Source organism: Jaculus jaculus, chromosome 6 (assembly GCF_020740685.1).
Source record: "Jaculus jaculus isolate mJacJac1 chromosome 6, mJacJac1.mat.Y.cur, whole genome shotgun sequence".
Lineage (NCBI taxonomy): Eukaryota > Metazoa > Chordata > Mammalia > Rodentia > Dipodidae > Jaculus > Jaculus jaculus.
Genome location: NC_059107.1, coordinates 3,285,484 through 3,299,507, shown reverse-complemented (window position 1 = coordinate 3,299,507; position 14,024 = coordinate 3,285,484). Strand labels below are relative to the sequence as shown.

Genomic DNA, 14,024 nt, shown 5'->3' with positions numbered 1-14,024 from the left:
ATACATAAATAAATACATAACTCACAAAAATTAAAAAAGGAATACTATTAACAAGTTATGATATTCTCTTCCCACCTCATCAGCTTCTTTTTATTTTAGTTTTTCGAGGTAGGGTCTCATTCTAGCACAGGCTGACCTGGAATTCACTATGAGGGTGAAACTTTCTTAAATGAGGATAATTTGAATATAGTAACATACTTTATTTTATTTTTTGATTTTTCAAGGTGGGGTTTCACTCTAGCCCAGGCTGACCTGGAATTCCCTATGCCGTCCCAGGCTGGCCTCAAACTCACAGCAATTCTACCTCTGCCTCTCAAGTGCTGGGATTAAAGGCGTGTGCCACTATCCCCGGCTAACATACATTTACTTTAAGTTACGTTCGAAAAGTGTTGACAGTTGTGTGAGTGCCCGCTTCACTGCCACTCCCATTAGGCTGCGTCCCATGCCAATCACCCAAGCGGTCTCGAAGCTCTCGCACTGGAATACCCAGCCCTAGTAACTCCTTACCTGCTTTCTGTGACTATAAATTAGATTTGACTTCTCGAGCACTTCAAAAAAATAGATCCTATGTGTACATTTGTGTCTGACATATTTTGCTCAGCACATTGCATTTGAAATTCATATTCATTTCACTGTGTAAATCCACTCCTATTTATTGCTTACTGTTCTGTTGTGAAAATGTTCTGCAGTTGCCCAGCTATTCCTAAATGATAAACATCTCGGCTGTTTCAAGTTTTGTTCTGTTGTTAATAAAGATGCTATGTGCAAAACGGGGGGGGGGGAGGGGAGGATACTATTGGCCGGGCGTGGTGGCACACGCCTTTAATCCCAACACTCGAGAGGCCAAGGTAGGAGGAGCGCTATGAGTTTGAGGCCAGCTTGGGACTAATGGTGAGTTCCAGGTCAGCCTGGGACTATCTTGAAAAAACAGGGCTGGAGGGATGGCTTAGCAGTTAAAGCATTTGCCTGCGAAGCCAAAGGACCCAGGTTCGATTCCCCGGTACCCATGTGAGCCAGATTCTCATGGTGGCACATGCACCTGGAGTTTGTTTGTAGTGGCTGGAGGCTCTGGCACACCCATTCTCTCTCTCCCCACTCTCTTTCTACCTACCTCTTGATCAAATAAATAAATGAATAAAATATTTAAAAGGGGGGGTTATTATTAAGAATCTCACTGGACATCAGGGACAAACTGGGACAGTGCTGGGCCAGCTAGTGTGATCCAAGCGGAGGTTGTAGGCCTCGGGTGTTGAGTGTGCTGGAGGTGGTCTCATTCCCCTCCTCTCACCTGCCCACACGGGGTGCTCAGAGGGGCTTACTCCTGAGGGTGGCCCTGATCGACTTGCATGAAACTCACACCCTTTCCTCCTCAGAGAAGCTGAACAGGGCTCGGGCCTCCCCACGGCCTGGGCGCTGACCGCTGGCCTCCCCGTAGCCTGACCTTCTTGCGATCACTCACTTGCGGCAGGGCCACTATCAGCATCAGCCAGCACAGAGCTCAGACTCAGGCCGGGGCGCATCTGTCCAGGTGGGCTGACTTCTTCCCATCTGACAAGGGCCTTTCCCTCCTTTGTGGATCACCACGTCCTAAGTCCTGTCCTAGACCCTGGACCACAACTTTCTGCCTCCACAGGCCAGATCAAGGAGCTCCCCAGGCTATGCGCTCTCCCAGAGGCCTCTCCTAAGTCCCATGCTTCTCAGGCTGCATGGCCACTTCTTCCCAGCCTGATCTCTTGCTCTTTGGCCTCATATCAGGGCCCAGCGAGTCCGGTTCCCTGTGAGCAGCCTCTCTGCTATGCCAGGCCCACAGTGAGTCCACAGATGGCTGCGGCCTTCTCCCCAGCCCACGTATATCCGAGCTGGAGGGATGTGCAGAAGCACAGGCCCGTGATTCCCGCCTAGCTGGCCTTTCAGAAGGTTAGAGGAAAGAGCCCTGTGCCGCAAAAGCCGTTCCTACCTAGGATGAAGGCCACCACATAGTTGGAGATCTGACCCATGCCCACGATGACAAAGAGCACGGTGAACATCTCCCAGTTGATGGAGAAAATCTGCAGGAAGCTGAACCCAGTCTGAACAGCCATGGTGGTGAAGAGAATGTTCTTCCGGCCGAACCTACGGGAAGAGTGCGACAAAGATGGTGAGGCGGCCGGTCTCTGCAGACTTTGTCTCTCCCTGGGGATCAGCGTTTTCTCCCTGTCACATCCTGTCAACTTCTTCCCTGGTGAGGCCTCCACCAGCCGCCTGCCCAGGAGGCACCTTCTTAGCTTCCTTGCCAGGTCTGGAACCAGGAAAGCACGGAGTGGCTTCTGTTGGGATCACATGAGAAATCTGCTCTTCAGAAGAAACCACAGGGAGTGCCCCCCAACACCTCATTTCTGGAGAGTGAGTACAGCGTAGATTGCGGACACTTCTCAGAGTTGGTTCCACCTGGAATCATCTGGAAAGCTTTTAAAAAATACAGACAGTCCCTGACTTACACAATGGCTCGACGTGGGCTGTTTTGATCTTACAGCGGTGGAAAATTGATGCGTACTCAGTGGAATCGCTACTTTGAATTTCGCGCTTGGACAGAGCCGCGCTATGTGTGACGCCCTTGATGCTGGGCAACTCCTGTTAGTCAGGAAACAACTGTTGCTCTACGGTGTGCTTGCTATGCGAGAGTGCTGTGTTAGGTGTGGGAAATGCTGCTGTGACTTAAGACATCTCAACTTAGAATGGAGTTACGGGGGCATAACCCCATCATAAGTGAAGGAACATCTGCACAGATGCCAGCACCCCACTTCTACAGAGCCTTCTCTCTGTGATGCAGTTTGGATTGTTGGGATTCTAAGAAGTTTCCCAGGTGAGTCTATGCACAACCAAAATTACGAAGCACTTCTCTATGGGAAGATGTCATTCTCGGGTAGTGACCAATGGCTAGCACAGGGCACAGGTGTGAGCAGAATGGACTCCTGCTCCACTGTACAAATTCAAGGGCAAGAGCATTGGTTGGGGGTCCCATTGGGCTTTGAAGCTGGGGGGAGCGGCAGGCACTCCTCTGGTAAGCCTTAGCACTGCCATCTAGTACGCCTATCTCTTTGTGTCACCCCAGAACACGTGGGACGGGTGAAGCACACCTTGGGGAGCTACTGTGCTGTGTCCTATAGCCTGTGACCTCCAGAAGTCCTAGAGCCAGTTCAAGTCAGCTCTTTAACTCCAGAAGTTCAGGCTGAAAGACAAGAGTGGGTCCAGGCAGGGGCGCGGGGGCCAGAGTTGCACATGAGGTACATCTGGGTAAGAGTCACTAATTAGTTGAGTTAGTTAGTTAGTTAGTTAGACAGGGTCTTGCTATTTAGACTTTGAGCTTGTGATCCTCCTGCCTCAGTCTCCCAAATGCTGGGCTCCACCCATCACTGACTCAGTGGCTTAAGGGTCCTGTCCTTTGAGCAGAAATCCCATGAACTCTGTCCCTCCCACCTTTCCCCAGCCAGCGCACTTACCTGTCTGACAGCTGTCCAGACACGAAGGAGCCCATGAGCACGCCTACGAAGAACAAGGAGGCGGTGAGGGGCGTCTTCCAGTCATTCTCACACACCAGATCCCACTGCCAACAAGACAGCATGAAGTGTGAGCCCAGCCCTCCGGCAGGCCTCGCCCCAGCCCAGCTCCAGGGAACACAGATGGTTAGACGTCTGCCAGAGACACTGCTTCCTGTCCCCTCCTGTGCCATCCTGTGCCTCTGTGAAGGGGCTTAGGACTTGCAGCTCTGGGTTTGTCTGTTCCATTCAGTGTGCAGAGTAGCCCCAGGCATGCCGCTGTCCTGCCTGACATTTAGCTTCTACCTGCATTCATTACATAGCGAGAAGGCGGCAGTGACCATGGCTGCTCAAGACCAGTGAGTAGAAAAGCAATTTGAAGCCAGGGATGTCTTGTTCCTTTGAAGCAACTCAGCACAGAGGAAGGCTGTGAAAAGCCACAGGGGTCGAGCATGGCTCCACGCCCAGCAGTACGAATGTCCTGTGGTCTCTGTGCTCCGTGACTTTATTTTCTGAGCAGATCTCTCTGGAGAGCCCCAGGATCCCTGGCAGAGCTTTCTGGCTTGGTGCAAAGCCCACGGTGCCAGGCTCTCCCCGCTCCTCTCCTGGGCACGCTATCCCGCCTTCTTTCATCCCCCCCCCCATGTCCTTTCCACCAGCCGTTCCAGCTGTGGGGTCCCTCCCAGTCCCCGGGCCCTTTGGGGTGCTATTGTCCTAACAAGCTGCTGCTGGTGGATCCAGAACACGAGACTTTCAGCCTGCGTTCTGGTTCCCAGATCTTGACTGAAATCAATTCAGCAGAGTCTCAAGGGAGATTTCAAGGTGTGTTTAGTGACCTCTCCTTCATGTATTTTTGTTTTGTTGTTGTTGTTGTTGATGTTTTGTTTTTCAAGGTAGGGTCTTGCTGTAACCCAGGCTGAACTGGAATTCACTGTGTATTCTCAGGGTGGTCTCGAACTCACGGCAATCCTCTTACCTCAGCCTCCCAAGTGTTGGAGTAAAGGTGTGTGCCACCATGCTTGGCTTCGTGTATATATAGTTTGTTTACTGTTTTTTTTTTTTTTTTTTGAGGCAAGCCCATCACACTGGCCTTTTTTATGAGAGAGAAAGAGAGAGAATCGGCATGCCCGGGCCTCAGCCACTGAAATTGAACTATAGATGTATGTGCCCCCTTGTGTACATGTGCATCAACCTTACACACTTGTGTCACCTTGTGTGTCTGGCTTATGTGGGACCTGTAGAGTTGAACATAAGTCCTTAAGCTTCACAGGCAAGTGCCTTAACCGCTAAGCCAACTCTCCAGCCCTTCATTTGTGTATATATACATACATACATACATACATATATATATATATATATATATATATATATATATATATATATTGTTTGTTTGTTTTTTGTTTTTTTGAGGTAGGGTCTCACTCTGGCCCAGGTTGACCTGGAATTCACTATGTAGTCTCAGGTCTGCCTTAAACTCATGGTGATCCTCCTACCTCTGCCTCCCGAGTGCTGGGATTAAAGGTGTGCGCCACCACGCCCGACTCATTTGTACATTTTTGCTGTGAGGAGGAAGGGGCTTAATCTGTGGTAAGATGAGCCCAGCCTAGAAGAAAGACCCTTCACCTCCAGCCCACCTCAGCTGCCCTAGATGGGAGTCCTACATCCGAGGCATGGGCACAGCAATTCCGTCCTTACTCCCCACAGCTGCCCTGAAAGTGTGGTTGACTTAAATGCATCCACACATTCATCCTGCAGCTTAGCCTGTGGCAGGAAGAGGCATTTCCACAGGTACACAAAGAAAAACATACAGGCGTGAGATGCCTCCCAGTGAGCTATTAGTTAGGGAGACTACAGGAGCCCCTCAAACAATCCAGGCCATCGCTGCTGCCCTTGCTGCCCACCTAAGCTAGACGGTAAGGCCTTACTGTTGGGTGTAGGCGCCACACATTTGCTCTGAGGACGCTCAGAAACCAACCTGCAACTGACTTGGAAGCTTCCAGCCCGGCAGGCCAGCTCGCTTTCTTCATACCCAAAGTGCTATGGAAGCAGCTGGGGGCGGGGAGGGAAGGAGCCATCAACGGTCCTGGCCAGTTGTGGACCCTGTGTATTTGACAGCCAATCTGCCAGGCAAGATATGCCCACTGGTGCAACGGTGGCTTTAAGTGGATTTAAGGCGAGCTCCACAGAAGGGAATTCAGGCGTGTTACCGTAAACCTGGCCCAAAGCCCAAAGCCCGTGGCTAAGGACAGAGGCCTAAGGGGGGGCGAGGAATCTACCACTGAAGTTAAGCTAACCAGACAACGTGTCAAGCTATCTTCTAAATATCTATATTTGTTCCCATAGGTTGGTGTTGCTTAACACCTCAGTTACAGAAGTTTCTTCCTTCCATGAACAGAGGCTAATGCAGAGATGCACAGCTGCCAAAACTGCCAAGAACAAGTGGTGGCTGGGCGCTAGACTTTAAACAAGACATCTGACCCACCCCCGTAAGCCTTAGGGGTGTCCTGATGAGAAGGCAGAAAGAACTTAAGAGTAACAAACAAACAATCAACAAAAGAACTGAAGACGTGCAGAAGGGTTGTGAAATGCTGTCTCCAGGGTATGACATGCTGTTATACTCATGAATTCATAGCAGCTGTGGTTTCCTGCACAAGATTGAGCCTGCCAGTATTTCATCATAGACAAATGAGGGGTCCAAGAGACACCACACTTCCCACAGTATCTAATGACAGCTAGGAGAGGGAAGTCAAGTTCATCCCCGGTGTAGCCACAGGTAAGTTACCTATTCCATAGGAAATAACTTCCAGACATGATCATGCACACTACCTTAAATTAACCCCGTGGGTCAAAAAATGTAAACTGGGGGCTGGAGAGATGGTTTAATGGTTAAGGCGTTTGCCTGCAAAGCCAAAGGACCTCAGTTCAACTCTCCAGATCCCACATAAACCATATGCACAAGGTGGTGCATGCATCCAGAGTTCGTTTGCAGTGGCTGGAGGCCCTGGTGTGCCCACTCTCTCTCTCTCTGTCTCTAATAAATAAACAAAAATAAAATCTTTATATAAAAAAAGTAAACTGGGAGTTGAAGAGATTGCTTAATGGTTAAGGCGCTTGCCTGCAAAGCCAAAGGACCCAGGTTCAGTTCCACAGGACCCATGGAAGCCAGATGCACAAGGTGGCACACACATCTGGAGTTCATTTGCAGCAGCTGGAAGCCCTGGCGTGCCCATTCTCTTTCGTTCTCTCTCTTTCAAAAAAAAAAAAAATTAATAAAAACAAAATACAAAAAAGTAAACTGGGGATTAATGGGGAAGAGGACCAGAAAGTTAATGGGAAGTGGTGCAGATAAGAAAGGGATTAAGGTCAAAATATGTTAATTACATATATGAAAGCATCAATATGAAATAAGTAACTATTTACAAAGTAAAAAATAAAAAGCAGGGCTGGAGGGATGGCTTGATGGTTACGACACTTGCCTGCAAAGCCTAAGGACTTGGGTTCAACTCCCCAGAACCCATGTAAGCCAGACGCACATGGTAACACAGGTGTCTAGAGTCCCTTTGCAGAGGTTGGAGGCTCTGGTACATCCATTCATTCTCTCTCTCTCATAAGTAAATAAACATAAAATAAAACATTTTTAGAAAAGAAAAGTGTAAACCTGTTCTTGAAGTTTGTCATTGGGCCTTCCTTCACACCAACATGCATAACACATGTGCACAAACATATGCAAAAAAAAATAAAAACGAGATGGAGCTGGGGAGATATCTGAGCAGGCAAAGTGCTTTCCGCACAAGCACGGGACCCACGCTCACGCTCCAGAACCCGTGTAAACGCGCCTGTGATCCCATCGCCGCCCGAGCTGCCTGTGAGCAGCGGAGATCGCCCAGATAGACTGGCCTCGCTTTGGTGGCTTTCAGCTGCTTCCGTCAGGACTTTGGCATAGGGAGGTAGACAGAAGGAAGAGGAAAAGGCTGTCACGAGGGGAGCCACAGCTGCAGCTACTACCCTGAGGGCACCTGATCTCATCAGATCCCAGGAGCTGAGCAAGGCTGGGCCTGGTTAACACTTGGGTGGAGGCAGGCTTTGTGTGGGCAACAGCAGTGGGCAGGAATACGGCCTCATTTTCAGGCCCAGTGCAAACTGCAATTTCAAGGCCCCTGACTCAAAAATCAAGAATTTCAAACCAGGCATGGTAGTACACACCTATAATCCTCAGGAAGCTGAGGCAAGAGGATCAGGAGTTTGAAGCTGGTAATATCCTGTCTCAAAAATAAATAAATATAAATATAAATATATATATATATTGATATTGTTTTTTGGGGAGAAAAAAAGCATTTTGAAAATTCTCATGGCCAAGCATAGATACCAGGTAGGTGTGGGGTCCTATGTAACTACATAGGTTGTACGTCCATGAAGCTGGCCTTGACAGGGTGCCAAGCCTGATCACCTGGGGACTGGTCGAAAGCGGGGATACTAAAAAGGGTGTGATGGGGTCAGTTCCCATCATTCTCCTTCCTGGGGACCAGACATCCCTGACCGTGGGTCTCGCTTCCCTCCCCGAAGCCCTGCATGACACTGAGAAATATGAAGGCCATGAGAGAGCTGTGACCATCTTCCCCAGGCGCATATTGGGCGCTGTGCTTCTGAGGACTCTGGCCAAGGTAGTTTTGACTCCATAGCAGCCCATGATTGGCTCTAGGGCTGCATTCTTCCTGTGTGAGTTTTTGTGTCCAAGGAGTCCGTTTGGTAGGCTGTGGAAAGCCTCATAGTGGAACACAGGATTGGCCAAGTTCCAGACAGAGCTCAGGGGGCTGGCAACCAGTGCACCAGCTGCCAGCCCATAGCGAAGCCTTTGTCTTCAAAAGGCAGTCATTGGGGCTGGAGAGATGGCTTAGCGGTTAAGCGCTTGCCTGTGAAGCCTAAGGACCCTGGTTCGAGGCTCGGTTCCCCAGGTCCCACGTTAGCCAGATGCACAAGGGGGCGCACGCATCTGGAGTTCGTTTGCAGAGGCTGGAAGCCCTGGCGCGCCCATTCTCTCTCTCTCTCTCTCTCTCTCTATCTGTCTTTCTCTCTGTGTCTGTCTCTCTCAAATAAATAAATAAATAAAAATTAAAAAAAAAAGGCAGTCATTGAAGAAGCCAGGCACTGACATTGGCTAGCCCCTTGGGACTTGAGGGCCCCACTAGTCAGGACCTAGAAAACTCTCTGTGGCTAACTTAGTTCCACTGGAGGACCACGTTTCTCTTGACAGAATAGAGCTTTCCCCTCCACATGTAGACAAACACAGTACACATAAACACACGTGTGGCGAGAAGATCAGAGGCTGTGCACAGATGTTCGGGCATGGTTTCGGAGCCATTCTTTTAAAGCCAAGCACTAACGTTTTCAAAACATAGCTCCTGGGGCTGGAGAGATGGCTCAGCAGTTAAGGTGCTTGCCTGCAAAGCCTAACGACCCAGGTTCAATTCTCCAGTACCCACGTAAAGCCAGATGCACAAGGTGGCACATGCGTCTGGAGGTCATTTGCAGCAGCTGAAGGCCCTGGTGCGCCCATCTTCTTCTCCCCTCCAACACTCCCTGTTTGCAAATAAATAAATAAAAACAGCCCCCTCCCCTCTGGAGAACGTGTGGAGTGTGGCTCCCAGCAAGCCCAAGCTGCTCAGCTGGAAGAGACGCAGATGTGCGCCCCGATCCTGTGGGTCTCAGATTGAGGTTCCCACAAAAGAGCAGAGTGATGGGCTGCAGAGATGGCTTAGCAGGTAAGGTGTTGCGGCAAAGCCTAAGAACCCAGGTTCAATCCCCCAGGACCCATGTAAGCCAGATGCACAAGGTGGCTCATGTGTCTGCAGTTCCTTTGCGGTGGCTAGAGGCCCTGGCGTGCCCATTCTCTTTTTCTTTCCCTGTTTTTCGAATAAGTAAATAAAAATAAAATATTAGGCTTGAGTAATGGTTCAGTGGTTAAAGCTCTTGCCCTTCAGTTCAGTTCAAGATTGGCTCAGTGATGGAGTGCTTGCCTAGCGCCCTTGAGGCCCCACATTCACTCTCCAGTGCTAACAAAATGGAAAGAAAAGGAGTAAGGGATGGAAAGTCACTTTTGGCATAGAAACGCCTCTCATGCCTGCCAAACAGTAATGATAATAGGAATGATAATCACAGTGGATCTTTCTGGAGTCTCATCCTAAGCTGGTCTCATATTCCCTATGTAGCCAAGGATGACCTTGAACTTCTGAGCCTCCCGCTTCCACTTCCTGGGTGACCGGATGACAGGTGTGCACCACCATAGGCTACGGAGCGCTTGGTGAGCATGTGGCATCGTTCCATGCACGCCCTAAGTGGCTCTGTGCAAATGCATGTTCTTTTCCTCCTCATCCTATCACTGAGTAAGTGGAAGCATGGAGCAAGGGTGCGACCAGTCCAAATTCTTTTCTTTTTGGTTTTCAAGGTGGGGCCTCACTGTAGCCAAGGCTGACCTGGAACTCACTATGGAGTCTCAGGGTGGCCTCGAACTCATGGTGATCCTCCTACCTCTGCCTCTGGAGTGCTGGGATTAAAGGCGTGAGCCACCAGCCCGGCTCAATCCGAATTCTTTTAATGGGTTGGCAGAAGGAATTACTTAATGATTTGTTCAGTTGACAACAAGTATTTGCTCCAGGCCAGGATCTGTGTTGGGCATGAGACACGGGTCTTGCCTTCGTAAAGCTCAAGGTCAAGTGTACTTCAGAGGATGGACCAGGCGTGTCCATGTGAGTGCCCGAGGCCAGCAGGCCTGGTGGGCGGCTGAGCTCCCGACTTCTCCACCACTGCTGCAGCCCCAGGAAAGAGCAGGAAAAGCACCCGGCACCTTCCTTTTCACCTTTCACCCGAAGCGCCGGCGAGTGGTGGCGCCTGCCTTTAATCTCCGCACTCTGGAGGCTGAGATGGGAGGAACTCTGGGAGTCTGAGGCCAGCCTGGGCTACAGAGTGAGCTCCAGGTCAGCCTGGGCTAGAGTGAGACTCTGCTTCAAAAAAAAAAAGAAAAAAGAAAAAAGGAAAAGAAAATGAAAAGGGCTGGAGAGATGGCTTAGCACTTAGCACTTAGCACTTAGGCACTTGCCTGCAAAGCCTAAGGACCCATGTTCGACTCTCCAGGTCCCATGTAAGCCAGACGCACAAGGCGACAAAAGCGCACAAGGTGGTGCATGGGCACAAGGTGGCGCATGTGTCTGGAGTTGGACTGCAGTAGCTGAAGCCCTAGAGCGCCAGTTCTCTCTCTCTCTCTCGCATAAAGACCTGTGCCACCATGCCCAGCAAAAAAGAGTAAAGAAAAGAAGGCTTGAGTAATCAGTACAATTATATACTAGATAACTGATGACAGAAGGATGTTGATGAACAAATTTTGAATTACTAAGGGTAACAGAAAGCACGTTTGGAAAGTATGTGACTCTGGGGCTGGGAAGTACCATGCACTGTACTTTGAAAGTCACTTTCAACCTTGAACTCTCCAAGTAGTTAAAGGTCTGGCAGTTTTAGCCTGGATCAAAGTGGTAAAAGACCATAAAGATAAGGCCTGCATAGAGCTGAAAGTCCTAGAAGGCAGTCCTATGCTGAGTAGAGTATAGATTTTCTTGGCTTCTGCCAATTTAAATTTAATTTTAAAAATTATTTTTAATTATTTGAGAGAGGGAAAGAGGGAGAGAGGCAGACATACAGAGAGAGAGAGAGGCAGAGAGAGGGAGAGAATGGGCATGCCAGGGCCTCCAGCCACTGCAAATGAACTCCAGATGCATGCGCCCCCTTGTGCATCTTGCTTACGTGGATACTGGGGAATTGAACCTGGGTCCTTAGGCTTCATAGGCAAATGCTTTACCTGCTAAGCCATCTCTCCAGCCCTGGCTTCTGCCACTTTTGACTGCAAGATATTGGGTCTCTATCAGCTTGCTGCTCTCTCTTTAAAGAAGCAAAGATGATACTCCCTCCCGGGGGTGCTGGACACTGGACAGAAGAGCACATGTACTATCTGACACATCACAGGTTTTGGTAAATGATTTCCTTTCTCCTAACCTCATGTCTTTGTACCAAGCTGGACCATGACTTGTGCGACACGGATGAATGATAAAAGCATCTTACACTTAAGCCTGACTATATGAAACAGACTCGGAGAAAGAAAAATCCTTCCATTCAATTATGAAAAACTAGAAAACGGCCAGGCGTGGTGATGCATGCCTTTAATCCCAGCACTCAGGAGGCAGAGGTAGGAGAATTGCTGTGAGTTCGAGGCCAGCCTAAGACTACATAGTGAATTCCAGGTCAGCCTGAGCTAGAGTGAGACCCTACCTCGAAACCCCCCCCCAAAAAAAGCTCTTACCACAAGGTATAAAATCCTTTCATAAATAGACTTTAATCCCAGAGATGACTATGAATATAAAGTTAGCATGATCCATTTAAGAAAGAAAAATGGGTCTCTACAGGGTCCTCTTATAGTTATCCTTCACCCTGGGAGAAAGGAAGAGGAAATAGCTCCTAACAGAACACACGTACACCCCAGTTCCTTCTTTACAACTTGGTTGTAACTTAAGGCTGGAAATTTCTTGACCATCTGTAAAATAAACAAACAAACAAAAATTCCCTGAATAGTTAATTCTTTCTGTTTACAGCAGCTTCATTGGGATATAAAACTCAGAAACTACTCTCAAAGTGAACAGGTAAGCCGCTCTTAAATATGGCCACAGGTTTGTGAGGCCGTCGGCACCGTCCAGCGTTAGAGCACTTTCATCAGCCCATTACCAGCACGCCCCATTCTCTTCACCTCCCAGCCCTTGGCAACTGCTTATTTATTTTCTGACTGTATGGGCTCTCCTATTATGGGAATTTCATGCAGTTGGTATCATACAATTTAGTCCATTTTTTACTTGATTTTGTTTTGGCAATGCTGGGAATGGAGCCTTTGTACATGCTAGGCACGCATCCTGCCGCTGAGACATATCTCCAAACTAGCATGCGGCGTTTGGTTCCTGGTGTCTTCACTCTCACTTATTGGGATGTTTTCAAGGTCCATCCAATGTATGGAGTCGCGTACCAGCACTTCATTCCTCTTTATAGTGGAATAGCATTCCGTAGTGTTGATTTATTTTGATAGTATTCACTTATCAAACTGCATAGATGCTGCTTCAGGTCCACGGTTTGGCTACTGTGGATGGGGCTGTTATATGCATGTACACGATTTTCCTTTTCTAGGTAGGGTCTCACTCTAGCCCAGGCTGACCTGGAATTCACTACGTCGCCTCAGGCTGGCCTCCAACTCACAGCAATCCTCCTACCTCTACCTCCCCAGTGCTGGGATTAAAGGCATGTGCCACCGTGCCTGACCATGTACAAGATTTTTGTATGGTCCTTTATTTTCATTTTTCTTGGGATATGCATAGTAGTGGAATTGCAGGGTCAGAAATTTAAATCTATATTAAACTATTTGAGGAACTTCCAGTCTGCTTTCCAAAATGGTTATCCTATTTTAAAGTTCCACCAATGAGTAAGGTCCCAATGAATGAAGATTTTTTTTTCTCTACATCCCTCTAGCATTGTTGTGTGTCCTTAATTTTGACTAACCCAGTGGACATAGAGATGAACCTCACTGGGTCTTGAACTGCATTTCCTAATGGCTCATGATGCTGAATGTCTTTTCTCTACAAAACACTTTTTACTGACAATTTTCTTACATGTATATAGTGTATTTTAAAAGTTTAACTTATTGTTTTAGTTTTATTTATTTGTTTGAGAGAGAGAGAAAAGGGGATAGATAGAGAGAAAGAGAAAGAATGGGTGTACCAGGGCCTCTAGCCACTGCAAATGAACTCCAGACACATATGCCACCACATGCATCTGGATTATGTAGGTACTAGGGAATTGAACCTGAGTCCTTAGGCTTTGCAGGCTAGAACCTTAACTACAAAGCCATCTCTCCAGCCCTGTAGTGTATTTTGATCATCTTCCCTTCCACTAGCCTCTCCTTTTTTTTTTTTTTCCATCAAACCTCCTTGCTACTTTGATATCTTTTTTAACTTTTGCCCTTTTTCACCTTCTATGATGGGATGTTAATGGACCCGAGACTATGCAGGTAATGACAGTCACTGTGAGGTCATGAACGCAAGGGCCACTCGTGTCCTGAAGACAGCGTTTAACAGCGTTCTTTCCCACCATCTGGCTCTTTCGTTCTTTCAACCTACCTTCTGTAGGGTTCCCCCCATCCATGGAAGGGGTGGTACAGATGGCCCCCATTGGCCTGACAACACCCCCATCACATATTCTCAGCATTTTGATGGATTTCTAGTCTCCCCAGTAGCCAGTGCCAGCTACGCAAAGAAGCTTTTCTAACCAAAGGTGAGAACAGCACTGACCTGTGGGCATAAACATAAATATTAAGCCGCAGTTTGGTGGGCACAATATACCCATTTAGCCAAACAACAGACTGGCTTCACACTTAGGGCTGGGCCCATTTTTTGCACTGAATCTGTAGATCAACTTGGGAAATGCTAT

The 14,024-nt window shown here is 48.4% G+C and overlaps 1 protein-coding gene across 4 annotated transcripts in view; it reads right to left on the bottom strand.

Annotated features, from left to right (window-relative positions):
* Positions 1-14,024, bottom strand: part of LOC101609317 (solute carrier family 22 member 4) — an 85,781-nt gene that overhangs the window by 35,489 nt on the left and 36,268 nt on the right. For 2 of the 4 annotated variants that reach the window (XM_045153567.1, XM_045153568.1), the window contains exons 2-3: positions 3,480-3,522; positions 1,958-2,112 (exon numbers count right to left, since the gene is read on the bottom strand). In XM_045153567.1, the coding sequence (XP_045009502.1) occupies positions 1,958-2,112; positions 3,480-3,522 (198 nt within the window). Of the gene's footprint in view, positions 1-1,957; positions 2,113-3,479; positions 3,584-14,024 lie in introns of all 4 variants that reach the window. The other 2 variants (XM_004666575.2, XM_045153566.1) reach the window with 1 other exon arrangement.